The following is a 16,831-nucleotide window of genomic DNA, read 5'->3' on the forward strand; positions in this document are numbered from 1 at the left end:
GGAAAGGTTTAAATAACATAAAATAATTTAAACACCTGAATGTTATCAGATCTTCATGTAGGTCCTAGTGATACTGTATATAAAGGTAGCCTGGGAGAACAAATAGTACCAAAGTCTGGTGCTTGTTGAATTTATTACTTAAAATCATCCAACATCCAAAGTGATAATATACAGAAAATGTGATAGGGGGCAAATACCCTTGTTTTTCACAGGACTGCATCTATTGGAAAATTAAGCCTTGTTCACTGGCCTGGTTTGCTGTTCTTATCCTTTCTGTGTTAGTATTTTGTGATTCCCAAAGTGACCTAAAAATGCAAACTGTTTTTATTCCCTAACTTGTATGAATCAAATTTGTTACTCAGACATTTGTTTTTTTATTTCTAAATGCAAACTGCTTTGGCACCACACCAGGTTGAAATAAACAATTGTTAATGTGTTGTTAGTGCTACAGCACTTGGATCAGCAGGGGTGCATGTCAGAACCTCTTGCCGTTTTTCGTGCTGTGGCTGCCACAGGGCCTACAGATACTATATAAAGCAGAGGAAACTCTGGCTCACTCCACACCACCCAGCACCAACTGCATTTAGGTACTAATGGCCTGCTGCTTTGAGAGTTAAATTGACTAATCTGACGCATCCCATTCCAAAACTAGTGGAGCAAATCGCTCATTTTTAAACTGTCTAGCTCCGCCAAGTTAAACTGAGTTTAGTCGGCACTAAAGACATTCATTTTGGTATTCCTTTTGTTTTTACATCCACCCTGTACGTGGAAGATGTTGTCAGAGCTCATCAATATCCAGATGTCTTGTGGATTCCTTGAACTAATTTATACAAAACACTTTAATTGTCTTTGCTTTCTAAATCAACACTTTATTTAAATGCACCTTGTAAAATGGGAGGTAAAACATTAGCACATTGATTAATGAGTATTTCAAGCTCCACCAATATACAACATTCTGATAAAGAACAATGGCATATCGCATTCATTGTGTGTTAAATTCAAAAAGTCACTTCAGGCTATAGCAGGAGTGGCCACACACTGCACTTCTAGACATTGGCACTTGGTCATTTTAAACTCACAAGGATGATTTTCAGTGATGTTTGTCATTTGGGCTACATCATATTGTCTAATTTGTACAGTTTTCAAAGGATGTCTAGCAGTGGAAGACTGAATAATGCATGAATGACACTGTGGTCTTGCTTATACTGTGATGCAGGGATTGTGTGATTGATTTCCCACATGTATGGGAAAACACAAAGTCTTTGATCACAGGCCAATCACATAGTGTCTGATGGAAAAATGAGGAGGCTATTTCAGGGAAGACCCAACTATATCATGATTACACCACCCTATCATGATTTAAATTACATATAGGATTTAGTCAAGATCCTAGTTTATTTATAACATTAAGACTGTAAATCTAGAAAAATATAAAGTTATTATGATTACAATCCTTGGCAAGTACACCTCTACTTTACTCTTTCCTCATTGAATATTCTGTTTCCACACTGGTGGTTTTTCAGTTTTTAACTTACTGTGAATATGTACATGGAATAGGCTTGAAGTGGGCAACAGCCAGTATTTAACTCATAACTATGTTGCTGTAAGCTCTCATTACCATTCTGTGCTTAAACTGCTCTACCTCCATTGCAGTTTTTCAGTTTGCAAACATCTTGATGTATAGATAGCTTCTTCTCATTTAGTTTTTATCATGACTAATTAATTCATAAAAAGGTATTTCTGCAGAAACACTCATTGAAGTATTTGCACTGTAAAGGATACTCTTAAAAACTGGAAGTTATAGTGTAAATAAGGTTTTATGAAATTAATATTTTCACTGAATGAACAATACCTTAGATACTATATATATATAATTTAACAAGAAGATAACACAACGTTCTGATATTCTTCCCATTAATACACAAGTAACAAAATAAGGTTCATTCCACACTAAAATGTAAAAAGAAGAAACAATAAAATTGTTTCTTCTTCAAAGTGGTATGAAGCTCAGTGGTCTCCCAGCTCTTGGGTCCCTGTGATCTCTGGCTGAAATGTATTTCATTTCTTCTTATGTTCAGTGTGATTAACCTTTACTTGTTCCTCAGCAGCCAGCCTATTCTGACACCACTCTCCTGCCCCTCTTGATGTAAAGCAGAGTCTACAGAAAACTGGGCACATGACATGTAAGCAGAGATAAAAGGTAGAGTGGAAAGAGCTAAGGCTATATACAACTGAATGGCCTAATGTGTGTTATGGCACTTTCGGGATATGACAACTATGCTATCTACCTCTCAAAACAGTTTTTGGGATCTTGTCTTTGACAAGATGCTGCCTCTACCACAACTGGCTTCTCATACACAATCAATGGAAGCTGGGTGTGGCCGTTTTAGAGGAATAGCACTGGAAATCCATCGTAGATCTTGCTATAATCCACTCTGGAAAATGTTCTCCCTTTGAACCATTGCAGTGAATGTTGACCCTTGAGCCAGCATACCACCCACTTTAGGAATGTGCATTCCAGTGACCTATCACTGTTGGCTTGCAGAACAGCTCCTAAAATATGCTGGTGGTCCTCTTTCAGAGAAGCCTGCTCATCCCCAAAAAACAGACTTTCATAGAGGAATGAGTCCCCAATAGATCTTCCTCACTTTCTCTTCTCGCATGAAGAAGCTCATCAGTCCTCTATCCACCAAGAGAGCTGCAACAGACAAATTCCTGAATTCTTTGTCTTCCTTGCCAATATAAACATTGCTTCATTCCCTGGCACACCCAACAAGGCTCTCCCTTGCACAGATGGTCTTCCCTGCACTGGAGTGCCTGCACTGTCTCTTCTGAGACCTACTGGCACCCAGTTTCCAACTATAAACACTACAGAGTATTCAAACTCATCCAGGAATACAGTACACCATAGAGAAACAAACACTAAACCCTCTGTAGCTTCAATCTTTCTTGACTTAATCCACCTGCTCCCTGCCTGAAGTACAGGAGCTGAGACAGATCAATCAGTCAATCAAGGCAGGTGTGTCCAATTTACTTCAGTGAAGGACGAGGCTTTAATTAAGTCTCAGCTCGCTCCATCATAGCTATTGTCACCAATGCATGGTTTGTGTTGTCTAAATGATGCATGTCTAAAAGTGATATCTAAGTAATGTCTCTCAGACTTCCATACACTAAACACTATTTTAACAAGTATTAAACGGTGGCCTTCAAGGAGTGTGTAACCTTAATGGTATTTTTTTACTTCTTTTTAATTGATAATTTTTCACCACAAGGGGGGGTTTTAGGATAACGGACTGTTTCAATTCCAGTTTAATGTGCTTCATTAAAGAGCTTCACAGCCCTTTGAATCTCAATATTGAAAGACATTTCAGTCAATGCAGGATAAGGAAGGATTTTCAAAGAATTTCACTTTGTCAATGGTTTATAATGTTAAGGGCATTCCAAACTAATTACAACTGTGTAGAAGTTCAATTATTAAGAATGTTGTTGTGATGTTTTGGTTGGAACTGCCAGCACAGATATGATTTCTATCACAAATTTCTACAAGAATATTATTAATATTTGTTAATATTAAATATTACATTCATATTTGGTCATATAATTAATAATCTTTACTAATATTAAGTTAAAAGTGTCCAAGGATTTGATAAAAGGTAAGGTTTACATTTTAAAGAGGATAAAACTGAGGATAAAACAAATCTTTTTCAAGGACTACTTACTAATATAATTTCTTAACACTGTTGTGTTTTTATATCCCATTTAGAAATGAAGCCACTAAAGCAGATTAAAAAATAGTTTGGAAGATTAAAATGTATTAATCTCACTCTTAATATACAGGATCTTGGTCACAATATGGGTTCCTGGTTACACCTGCTATTTCAACATTATGAAGCAAAAAAAAAAACTTTCAGCTGATAATGCGGTGCCGCTTGCAGACTCCTGGCCACACTTGGCCAGTGATATTGCCCAGGTTCTGACCTGTGATGTTGGATCTGAAACACCAGAGATCCCACAGTAACTTCTAGACACAACTTAAATTTGTGAGTATCCATTCTTAGAAAGCCTCTTACTCTTGGATGGCAATTCTAAAGCCTATCCAAGAAGCACAGGCATAACCACACCCTAAAAGAGATGCCTGCCCACTGCCGGGCACATGCTCAGAAGGATCCAAGAGCTGTGAGATAATAGTTCTAGGTGTCATGCCACTGTACTGCCCATCTGTAAGCACGTTTGTGAAAAAGAATGTCCATTTGTTTTACTGTCGTTACTGTTGCAGCTCACAAAGCTTCCTAACTTCAGAAGAGATTGGTTTATACAGCTTTGCTTGTGTATGTTTATTTCAATCTCAACATTATAGATAGGACAGTCTCTTCTGTATGTTGTGAAAGAGGTGGGAGTGAATGGGTTTTGCAGCGCCTACATTTATTCCCTACCTCCATATCAAGAGTACCCACTGGGCTTTAGTCTCCACTCATCCTTCACAACCAGTGAGCCACCCAAACCTAAGCTGAAGTACTAGTACTCGCATGTGTTGCTGTCACCCTGGATGCTGAAGTTGGCCCAGTTCTGAAGGAAGAGCTTAAACTGGTTCTTTCACCACCCTGACCAAATCATGTTCCGATTACTGTCATCTTCTAGACGTCTGTACCTTGTACATTCTCTCTTCTAACGCAGCAACCAAGCAAGCCAATGGTCTTACATGAGACCACATCCCTCCCTGAGACTGCAGCAAACTTTCCTTCACTGCACTTTTCTAAGCATTCATTCTACTACAGACATGATCTCTTTTGTAATATTTCTATTCCCATGCTTGTGGCATCATTGATGTACAGAATTATTTAGAATCCTAAAAGAATAGCTCAGAACTGAACTAAAAGGGAAAAATGATCAGACATTCAAGGGAGGCTGCAGCAACAACATCTGCCATTTTCCCAACAATGTATGTAAATGCAGAAACTAGACAAGTAGCCTGAAGGTCTGGAAATAACACAATTGTACACATATTTTCAAAACAACTTATTTTAACTCAAATTAAGGAACAATATCACCATGTGAATATTCCAAATGGATTGTAGAGACCATTACATTTTAGCTTTGATTCTTTGGAAACCATAATCCTTACAAAATGCTACCTTTAGGATGAATTTCAAAATACCTTATCAAATGTCTTACCTTATCTTAGAACACACAGGCACAACACAATTTGTTATAGCTCCTAGAGGATTTTGTGTACTGAGGTCAATGAACAACAGCCCTAACCTTTCTGAAAACCTGTTCATGCCACTTAATGAAAATCAAAGTGTTCATAATGCTGCACAAGGTGGGCCAATAGCAGGAAAATGTCACAGTTTTTATTTATGGCTTAGCAGTCCATTGACATTCCATGCCTGTAGACTATTATAACAGAAATATTCTACAAATTATTTTTTGCAAATGGACATGAATATTAAATATATAACCTGGGCAGGAGGTACCATTAAAGTGGTCTTTTCTGATTAAAACTATTATATCGGACCTGAATGCCACTAGACATTCAGTCCTGGCAAGATTGACTTCTGGCATAATGGTGAATCTGTAAATCCCCAACGTCTTGAAAAAACAAACAAACAAACAAGGGATAAACAAAGAAAAACAGATTAGCGATAACCTAGTACTACATATGACTTCTGTGAAATGTGAAATGAATAAAAATTCACTGCAGCAGTACACAGCTTCTAAGGTTAAGACGTACGTCTTTTCAAAGTACTTGTGAGCTTATGCTGTGCAAGCTTTCTCCTAGAACTAATCAGGTCCCTTATGAAGCTGATTAAAATGCGCCACCAATAATAAATCTCCTCACCCTCCCCAAAAGCACACTGAGAGAGGAAAGCAGGGTATAATGTTAATTGAAGCTGCCCGTTTTAACTAAAAGTGACATGCCAAGATCCATAATAAAAACGTAGTAAGACCACTGATGCAATACTGAACAAACATTTCTACATTTTATTTCTCATTTCCCTTCAGAGAACAACTAAAATCAAAATGCCACACCCTGATATGGTGCTAAATAATGTATCCCACCCTCTTATCATAACACTACCGGATATAGATAGTATAAAAAGGAATACTAGAGAACATTGTTGATTTGTTTTTTGTGTTTCAAATTTCACAGCAGGAACCCAGTGATTTTTTTTAAATGGTCTCACATTAAAGCTACTATGGGTCATTAAAAAGGGGAAATGCACTAATTCTGTGCACTTAACTTGTTTATATTTCAACACAAATATAACTTCATTTTTCTTTTTGAAGCTTAATGAGTGCTCACTTTACTTTTTCAAAACCCCCAAAAAAGGGGCAGGTTTTGCTGTTTATGCATGTTTTTTGCATAGGTTTTTAAAAAGCGCCATGTGTTCATATATAACGTAGAGCAGGATGGCTTTGTTGTAGTTGGTAGATGTTCCTGTTGAAAGCAGACTTGTTATCCAAAGATGAAACAGGCTCACTTCGCAAAATCAGTTTCTCTCCTCTCTGCAATGCAGTAAAGCTATTTCCTTAAATCTTACAGTGGAATTTTCTTATTTATCTGTGGCTTGTCCATCTTGAAAAACACCTGGGGCAGCAGTCAACTTGAAAGAACAATAGTTTGTGCAGTGTAAGAAAAGGCAGATTTCAGTTATATTTATGAACTTAGTTGGAGATGCTATCAAGTGTCATATTGGAAAATGAAGTACTTTAGAATTTGTCAGTATTTGCAGGATAATTACACAACCACTCTCTCAGTCAGACAATAAGGGTGGAAACAAGATAAAAAAAAAATTAAGATATGTTATTCTAGTATACTGTTGGAACAGGAAGTTTGGATGATAATATAGAATTGGTCACTGAAGTATGTGCATTTATGTTTTCACGGACAGGGGACCCATCTCATTCATCACTGAAAAGCAGCACCTTATGCAGCTGTTATTCATCACCGACCACCTAAGGGACTAAGAGTGCTATAAAAACCGTGAACCCAAACTTTTTTAAAACAATTTTTTAATTCAGTTTCACAGAATGCAAGGACTCAACAGTTAGAAAGCAGAGGGGAAATGCAAACCATTACGTATACAAAAATAAATGTGCAAATGCCCGATGTATTTCATTATACCATTAGATTAAATTTGCTTCCACTCTGTAAGGAACTGAATCCGAGACTCATACAGTATATCACTGATGTGTTTAGTGTTCTGCTCAAGGTGAAGTGTCATTACTTTTCATTCCAATTCATAATACAAGATTAGAAACCCCTATTGTTGGCGTCATCTTGAAACTACCTTTGCTAGACAAGACAGATCATATCCTCTATGAAACTTCTTTGGATAGGTGCTACATGGAGAGATCTGTATGCTGCTGTGGTGAAATGCTCCTTGGAGGATCTCTCACAAATCAGTTGCTCTCACACATGACCTTGGATTTGGAGTAAACAAATCACAAACAAATTTGGAATTATAATGTTTAATATATATATATAAATGCAAACAGCAAGCAGCAGTTATGGGCAGCTCTGTTTTCCTCTTACACAAACCCAACCATGCCAGTGGGCATCAGTTCTGACCTGGAGAGACAAATAATTCTGGAATATTTGAAAGATGTATGACCCAGTGCTCATTAACCTCAGACCTCACACCAAACACCACCACAACATTTTATTTTTTAATGACTGGGTCTAACATTTCTTTTGTAAAACTCAACATTGAAGGATTGAAATAAAAAAAATGAAATTCTCTATGCCGCCCCCATAACATTTCTTATCAACTCTGGATTAATAAAACAAGTGACAAAATAACTAAAGTCGATTTGTGTACCCTTACTGTAATAACAGCACCAATGTCAAATGAGTAACTATAGTACTAGTGGGGGTATTAAAGTCAAATCAAAAGCAACAGGCCACATGATCTAGATAAAAAAAGATGGGAAGATATTTATCTATTATGGATTTCTATGATAAAGAGTTGGAAAAAAGTACCACAACAACATTAAAGTAGTACACAAAAAGACAAACAATGGCATCCCATTTCAAAAGTAATTTATTTGGCACCTAAATTAGGTAAAATTTAGGGCTCTCGCTTCCCATCTATTGTACTTGGAACAGTTTAGTTGGTATTTGAAATGAAAGGGATAAAGGTTTTCTAACTACTCGTTTTTGTTCCGTGAAACACCAGTTTTTCCCAAACTTACAGTATTTGTGAACACATTCAATTCAGTAGAGACATTTAGGGGTTATATTTTGACTAAAGAAGAGCATACCCCCCCCCAAACACATTTTCTCATGTATAGAATACTGTGGCTTCTCTCTTGGGATATGAAGGAGGAAAAGTTACACTACCAGCACTGGTACATCCGGATTGTTCCCTCTTTCCCATGCAATTCTGTGCCAAAGACCGCAAGATGGAATAAGCCTTGAAATTTCACACCTGGCATCAGGCTACAAAATGATCATTTAATCGTCATGTTTGCTACTGTCATCACCCAGAAAATATCTGGGCGGCTTGACACAAATGCAGCTGGAAGCTTATGCAGTTTTACAGAGCCCTTTTTAGATGTCAATGCACACAAGTAAATCCGCACAATTAACTCAAAAGAATACAAATTTAAGATATGGAAAAAACTGGAATCACTGTTTTATGCACTTTCCTAATACATCAGTTTACTACTAAGACAAGCAGTTGAAAATCTGAACTGGAATCTGTAAACAATTTGCATTCTGACTACACTTCTCTACAATTCTGTAAACAATGATAGCTTCTATTTTCATACATCTTAGATTACATTTGATCTATTTGATTACAATACACTATTAAAGATACAGATATTAGTAACAATGTTCAGAATACATTTTCTTTATTCATGTACATAGCAAAAGTGACTTGTAGATTTTAATGCTCTTTTGTGCAAAATGCTTTAGTAAACTATAATTTTGGCATTTATGAGATTTTTTTATTTCATGTTGGAAACACAAAACTATATAAAATGTAGATTGTGGCCCTTCCAAAACACTTTCCAAGATTTCATAACTCTTGAAAAGTCCTTTACTTTTTTTTAAATTACTGTCAGTTGACTCGTGTCCATCCTTCACAATACTGTGCAAAATTGGTTTAGCAAGTGCAAGCTGTTCAACAGAACTGACGAACAAAAAGCAAATCCTGCAAGATTCACACGAGAGAGCTCTCACTAGCAGAAGCATGATACCATGCGACAGCCATAAACCTGCAGCACCACCAATTCTGCGTCTGCTTTTCCGACAAACGTTTTGAGGAAAAGGCTCGGTAAGGCTTTAAAAACACCTGTAAGGCAGCAAGAGAGGGCATTTTCCCACCAGACACAGCTAAATTGTATATTTATGAGGCTGCTTCCATTTACAAATTTTAAAAAGCACAAGCTAGTCCAGAAATGAAGACGTCCACTGTTAGTAAAATCCTAAATGTACTTTTTGGATAACCATGTAACAAATCATGTACTTTCTTACTGTAAAGCAAAAACAGCTGCTAGGAAAGTGAATTTGGTGCCTATTGAAAGTATCTCTGGTAATAATAAAGTGAATGTTCCCCCCAATTAAAAGCTAAAATAAGTTGATCTGCAGCACCTCTATCTATACCCTCAAGTGACTTTGGTCACACAAAAATTTGGCACAACTGCACATTGCATGGTCATAAAAGGTTTCTAAGCACACTTTGAACAGACTCACATTCCACTTATTGCTGTACAAGAACTGCCATGGCACTGTGTGAATGGTAATAAAATGTTACTTCTTAGCTGTGTTTTAAGAAGGCCTTATTGAGCAACGTGTACACTATTTACATTCTAAGAACATTTTACAAAGGCTGTGGTTATTTTAAGAACTATATACAATATGTTTCACTAGTGTTAAATTACGATTACCAAAGGCCACTCTGTCAGACACAGGAGGGCAGTTTATGACTGTCACATTAGGTATCACACAGCTTTGAAGTTGTTCAGTTTCAGTCTTAAGACTTGCATCTTAGAAGCATTAGAGAGAAAGACTGTCTGGTAAGCCGCTTGCTCTAGCATTTTTTTGATCCCATTATAAACCCAAAGCAAACTGCATGCTATTTCGTACCTTGGATTTTGGCTGCAAGTGCAAAGAAACTGCGTATTAACTTCTATTTTTTTTTACCATACCTGCTAGTAAACAAGTTTCTAACTTTCTAACAAGGGAAATGTTACCTTCTTTTCTGAAATTCCCTGAAGGATGTTGAACTTATTAATACATAGGGTGATATTCCATAATGTATCATTAGAAATGGTAAGAGATATTCATGGGCTAACTACTGCAAATGATATCCTGATCACATGGACATTTTGTTTTTCAAGTGAAAGAATACCTTCACCAAACTGTGCATGTGCTCCATCTTGCACAACATGCAAAAACACTTTCAGGTAAAATAACACAAATAAGCTATTAGCAACTGTAGACTAAATAAATGACACTGACTTTCAAAGTTATAACATTATTATAACATAAAAAGATAATATTTGCCATTAATTACTACATATTTTAACCTGGAAAAAACCTTTCTGGAAAGCAGCAGGACAGCTTCAATATTTTTGAAACGACTATAATGTTTTGTTACACGTCCAACACCCTGTACAAACATGAGAGGCTTATTTACTGGGTATTATAAGCTTATAATACAGAAAATAACAAAACCTGCATTTGTGCAAGTATGACTAGGCTCAGACTAAAATCCAATGTTGAGAGTACATAATTTAGAGGAATATCTGCAAACAAAAAAATAAAAAAGCTTTATTTTCAGGTGTCTTAGAATCTTGCAGTATTTGCGTATTTGTCTCACATCAGCATCTCTCAGGCTACAACTGGAATGGTTTTGTTTACAAGTCATCATCTCCAATTCCCTCGAAGGCATAGTTGCCGTGGAAATTGTTGCCGCTGAGATCATTGGCGGAGTTGGAAGTGCTGATCCCTCGCAGGGTCACTGAGGTCAGCTTACTCTAGAAAAACACACAGAACAGGCAACAAATAAAACTATGGGGGTTTAAAACGCACAGGGCTGAAGCGCACAACATTAACTTCCGGAACAGTGGTTCTTCCGTCAGATCTTAATGGAGTACATTTCAGTGACTAACAAGCAAATGCAGAAAAAAAGCATGTGTGGACTTTTTTATGTTCAGCCAGGAACTCTTAGTCTGAAATACACACAGACAGCATCTGCTCCCCTTAGCCAAGTGCCCTTAGGGGTTGTTTCCATTCTGATACTGTGCTGCTGGTTACTGATGTAGTTTGGTATTCTAGGTCTACTTGTCATCCACCCAGCATGTATCCTAGGGATATATTTTGTTGCAATAGATTAATTATTGCATGGATGTCAATTTAAGTTAAACAGTTACTATCTTGTGTTGGAAAATAAATTTGCTAAATATTTCAATTTGTTGCTTGTCTATAACCCAACCCAAGAAGGTAAAACTGACATGGGTGGCTACCACTACAGCACAACTGAAAATCTCAGGTTTATCATAGGATGCTCCCTGGCAGAGCCAACTTCAGGGGAAAAAAACGTCACACTGTATTCAGAAGAAAATGGCACTCTAACTGTTCAGGACAGCAGGTGGAACATTATACACCAGTCACAGAGCACGTATTACGAACTAAATGTTGCACCTCAGTGAAAAAGGCAGATGATTTCAGGTTCAGCCGACAGAGGCAATCCTTAAATATACTGCTGATTAAATCTGAGCTTCAAAGCCCACGAACTCTACTTTCAAAGACTCAGTCTGTTGACTTAAGCAAGATTTCTGCCCAAGCTCGAAGGAGAAGGTATCTACACTACAGTCTTTACTTTTACTCTTTATGAAGTGCCATTTCAAAGTGGAATGTTTTGCATCAGTACTGCTATACTATTAACCAATAACAAAGAAAGCTGTAAGGTATATCCAATACCACCAGTCACTAACTGAATTCAGTATAAAACTCTAAAACCACAACTCACCGACAGCTTAACAATAGGTTCACGGTTTGGGTCTGGGGAGTCCTGGTTTAAAAGCAAAAAGAAAATCAATATCAGTATTTTATTGGATGCGTGGATTATACATGGACTGTATATTTTCTTCTGTGAAAAAAAATCTTACAAGTAAGGGAGGGGATTTCACAGGCTGCTGGCTGTCAGATCGACGTAAGGAACCATTATGACGTTTTTTCAGCATCTAGACAAAGAACAGACAAAAACAGCTTTTGCAATTAACCGTCAAGGAAGAGACGAGAGTACTTCTAAATCAGACTCACAGCGTTTTATAAAATAAAATGTGAAACGCTACCAAGTCCTGCTCAGTTTTATTTACTGCAACAATCTTTACCAGCATGGGCGAGCTGGGAAAGTGGGCTTTTTTTTCTGAAATGTACTCTCCACCTCTTTTCGCACTGCAAGGCAGCGAAGGTGTGGGACAGACCCAGAGGCACAAGGCCAGGTCAGCCCCAGGGGCCGATGCTGCAAACCAGCGGCATTTGGCCAGCTGTGTACTGTCTGCACCGTTTATAATGTCTTTCACCAGCTAACTGCCTCAGTCGTCTGGAGTTTATATGTGAAAAACTGGATTGCGTGTTGTGGGAAATTCTTCAACGGAAGAGCAGGAGACAGCCTTGTGCCTGGTTATAAATTTAACCAATCTGAAAGAAAACAAAACACTGACACAAACCCTCAGTGCAGCTCCCATAATTGCTGACAGTATCAACAGAGTATCGCCTCTGTCCCCAAGACCTTGGACATCATACAAAGGAAGGGCTGGTTCACTAACCTTTTTGATGCTGCCGCCAGACTTCTTTACCATCAGTTCGTCCACCATGGACTGAAGACAGATGCTCATCATTATAGCCTTGAAGAGCCGGCAGGATGTTAGAAAAGCATTTAGTACAAGACAATTCATAGTCTATTTAGTAGCTATTGTAAAGCCTTGATAAATCTGTTTTATTCTTTTGTTTCCCATTGAATCCTCTTACTGAATAGGCAATGTCAATGTTAGTAGATTTCCAAAGAAATATAACTAAGAAACGGAGAATCAGTTCTACAATGAATTTATATGAACATTTATCACCTGTTTCTACGGCAAATGAACCTAAGGAATTCCTGCTTTCTTTTTACCAAGTCCCCCCCTCCCTCCTTATACTATGAGCAGTTAAAATTTAAAATAGTCTGAAGCATAAAGAAATGTTCTAGGATGACTGCAATGAGGTTAACAGGATTGAATGGACAAAAACAGATGGAAATACAATCTTAAAGCTGTGTAACATAGAAGTAAAACATTCACTGCTGAATATTCTTTAAACATGATTACTCTGTGTAAAACCTAACTTCCTAACAATCCTAGTATATAACCCAATAAATGCACTTTCTTTCAGGTTTGAAGCTTGAAATGGCATTCCTAAACATCTAACTTCACTGGAAAAGAAAAGGCAGTGGAGAATAAATAAACACAGAGCAGGCTTCTTAAGGGGACTTAAGTGCATACTTGTGGACTGGTGATAGTGACCCATTGTAAGCGGTCCTTGCTCATGAGATACTCAAATGCCAGCTCCAGCTTGACCTCACATTTTCCAGAGCCATTTGCTGTGCCATTCACCACTGGCACCTGCTGAAAAGCAGAAAAAAGGCATTTATAGACTGCCATCCACCACGTAGTATTTGTGTTTATGCCACATGCAAGTAATTATTTAAAACATCAACGCGTTATAATACAGCTCTTTCTATTGAGGAAGGCTTGTAAAACCACTCCTAAATAAAGTGTGAATGATGAAATTATAAAATGCTCTGGATAATATACTGTAGATTTGCTTGAAGGGAAGCTTTTTGGATAAGACTTTCTGGTAATTCTTTAATTGTAGCTTGATGACACACTTCCACCTTCCTAGGTGTTATTTTAGAATTCATCCACCCATTATCAAAAAGTTGCCTGGTAAAGGTTCTGGCAACCTGGAACCTATTTCAGAAGCACACAATTCAAGGGATGTTATGGGATGTCAGTCCATTGCATCAAGCACACACACACAATCACTCACAACAAGAAAGAACAGATTTTTTTTATAAATGAAAACTCCAATGATTTTTTAAGATGCATACTAGTCAAAAAGCCCACACGTTAAAGTACTTTGCGAAGTGTGGCACAGAGACATGTAAAACAAGAGAAAGACTGGCAACAAACCGTCTCCACTTACAGAAGAAGTGACACGCCAGCATCTCATGCGTGTCACTTTAAAGCTTCCTTCCTTAATCCGATCGTTGGGAAGTTTGACGTGAAAGTTGAGCTCATTGTTCCCAGCACTGACGATCACATGGCAGCCCTTTTCAGGGAAGTCTGTGATGCAGGGATCGAATTTGATGTAACCGTAATACTTCAGGGTCTGAGCTAGGTGGATGAACTATGAAAAAAAGTTAATGATTAGGTCAAAAAAGTACAAAATATCTAGAACAAAAGAGCAATGAATCACCTAAACATGAATATTAGTTGCATTTGTTTGTACAATTTTTCATTTATCCATTGTTGCTGAGGTACTTTTTAATGTTTTCAAGTGCAGTTTTCAAAGATTTACAACTATGCAAATCCTAAATTCTGTGTCTAGCAAAGGACAGACCCCATGAATTTAGATGCATAACTTCCACCATCTACCAGCAAAGAGCACCACACATACCTGTAACTGACTGGACATATTGTGAGGGTGGAAGTTACCCAGTTTTTCTGAATTTGCATTCTTCAAAACATACTTGGAAAAAGAATCAATACTATCATAAAATCATAAAGTGGATTTTTAAATTGTTCTGAATATAAAACACCTTGAGCAAACATGTTTGCTAAACAGATAATTTCAATGGAACATGAATTAAAAAGTACTCTTAAAACAACAAGGAAGCAGATATACAGGGAAGTGAAAGCAACAATATCAGTGTATATTTTGATTTTTTATAATTTTGTGGTAGATGAATGTAGAGAAAATCACACTCAATATATTTTTAGTATTTCTGCTAAAACACTGAACAATGAATGGAAATTAACATTAATCATGGATTATTTCACCACAAAGTGGACAGTTCTTCTTACTGTGGAAGTGTAAGTGAAAGCAATAATATCATGAGCTATAATAATAATAATAATCATCATCATCATAATAAGCACTTTGCAGGTAATGGGGACTCCCTTTCACCTCCACCGATGTGTAGCCCCCACTACCTTGATGTTGTACAAGTTGGATGCTACCAACAGGTACATATTTCACTGGCTTTTAACTTTAGACAGGTGTCAAAAAAACGTTTAAAAAACAAAATGGAAAACTGACTGGGATGTTTCACACAACATAATTTATACTTTTTATAAAAGGAAAGTGTTTTCGACACAAAGCAGCACTGCGAGTATCACATGAGGAAATTATCTGATTTTTTAAATGTATGAAATTAGGTCTCATTCAGCCAGAGTTTTTTCTTAATGCAACTGTTTCAAAACATAACCTTTACGTCAAGATGATGTCACTTTAAATTGCAATGAAAATGGAAATTAACATTTTTAATTAACAATAACAAAGTGCCAGTTTAGCTGTACATTTCCCAAAAAAGAGCAATCTTCTCCTAGTAAAAATCATCAGGTTTGCATATAAGTTGGCATGTGACATAAAAACAACTAGAATCTGAAACTGCAGCTAAATCTGAAACTGCAATCATTTCTCAATTTGAAGTTGTAAACCAAATACAGTATATCCTTTTTTAAAATGCCTTCTTTCTCCTTACTTCTTTCTTGGAGCCTTTTTCTTGCAGGGATTTGAGCTGCCGATGCTGGTCTTTATTGACCAAGATCCAGCCTTTCTCAATATCGGACACCGTCTGGGTGAAAACAACAAGGTAATGGATGGGAAAAAAAAAGGCGTCTTCCTTATACAGGTGATATTTTTTGCTCATCATGCTAATCACCAATAAAACTACACAGTACAACAATAACAGAACCAGTAGTTGCAAATGTAGACCTCCTTTCATGAACAAATGAAACAGAAACAAGCATACTACATGACTTTCATTACTCTAAGCTGTAAAGTAAAGCTGAAAATGAAAAAATTTTCATTTGAAAAGTCAGTCATTATATATAAACTCAACAATTTTCTTGTGTATGTTGTTTTCTCATTTTACTTCATTTCTTTTCTATAGATTAGTAAAATAATGTCCAGACACAACAGTCATATCCCACTTCTCACACCCATCAAAAAAGAAAAACAAACGAGAAAACGGGGGGAGAGAAGGAAAATGAAAATAACAGATGAATGACCTTTTATACAAGTTCTAGCAGTCTGCCACTTCTTTCTTTCTTCCTCGTTACAGAGAGAGATTCTACAGCGTTCACATTTTAACAATCGTTTTCAAAATACCACCAAGCCTCAACATCCGTGAATGTAAATTTGCTTATTTTTGATTCAGAGTGGCCAGCGGGGTCTTGGATGAGAGGAGGACAGAGCAGGATGAAACAAAGTCAAATACTGTTTTCACATCAGCCCCCTGCTCAAGCCCCCATCATCTGCATCTCAGTGTGGTCTTGTTCTTGTGTTGTTAACTAATGCTCCCAGTTCTGTGTCAGTGGCTGGGGAATGAAAGGCAATTTCACAGGCTCACTGTCGGTTTTGTTGCCCTTTTCCTCACAGTGTGGCATGCTAATCACGGAGCAGGGAATAGCTGTTAATGCAGAGAGAGAAAATGAAGGCAGCCAACAGATGCAGAGGACGGATTCATTTATGTTGTTAATTTTGGCCAATTACCATATGTTTGTAATTATTGTTGTTTGTTTTAGTTGATCAATGTTATTTTCATTAACT

General features: G+C 37.2%; 1 protein-coding gene across 2 annotated transcripts in view; it reads right to left on the bottom strand.

Moving 5' to 3' along the window:
• Positions 1-7,457: 7,457 nt before the first annotated feature.
• Positions 7,458-16,831, bottom strand: part of snx17 (sorting nexin 17) — a 50,828-nt gene continuing 41,454 nt past the window's right edge. The window contains exons 9-15 of one of the 2 annotated variants that reach the window (XM_088936181.1): positions 15,762-15,854; positions 14,201-14,404; positions 13,498-13,620; positions 12,787-12,864; positions 12,124-12,198; positions 11,985-12,026; positions 7,458-10,989 (exon numbers count right to left, since the gene is read on the bottom strand). In XM_088936181.1, the coding sequence (XP_088792307.1) occupies positions 10,870-10,989; positions 11,985-12,026; positions 12,124-12,198; positions 12,787-12,864; positions 13,498-13,620; positions 14,201-14,404; positions 15,762-15,854 (735 nt within the window). In that variant the 3' untranslated portion in view covers positions 7,458-10,869. The remainder of the gene's footprint in view (positions 10,990-11,984; positions 12,027-12,123; positions 12,199-12,786; positions 12,865-13,497; positions 13,621-14,200; positions 14,405-15,761; positions 15,855-16,831) is intronic. The other variant, XM_088936189.1, reaches the window with a different exon arrangement.

The sequence above is a fragment of the Atractosteus spatula genome, chromosome 2 (assembly GCF_055471065.1).
Source record: "Atractosteus spatula isolate fAtrSpa1 chromosome 2, fAtrSpa1.hap1, whole genome shotgun sequence".
In the NCBI taxonomy this organism is placed as follows: domain Eukaryota; kingdom Metazoa; phylum Chordata; class Actinopteri; order Semionotiformes; family Lepisosteidae; genus Atractosteus; species Atractosteus spatula.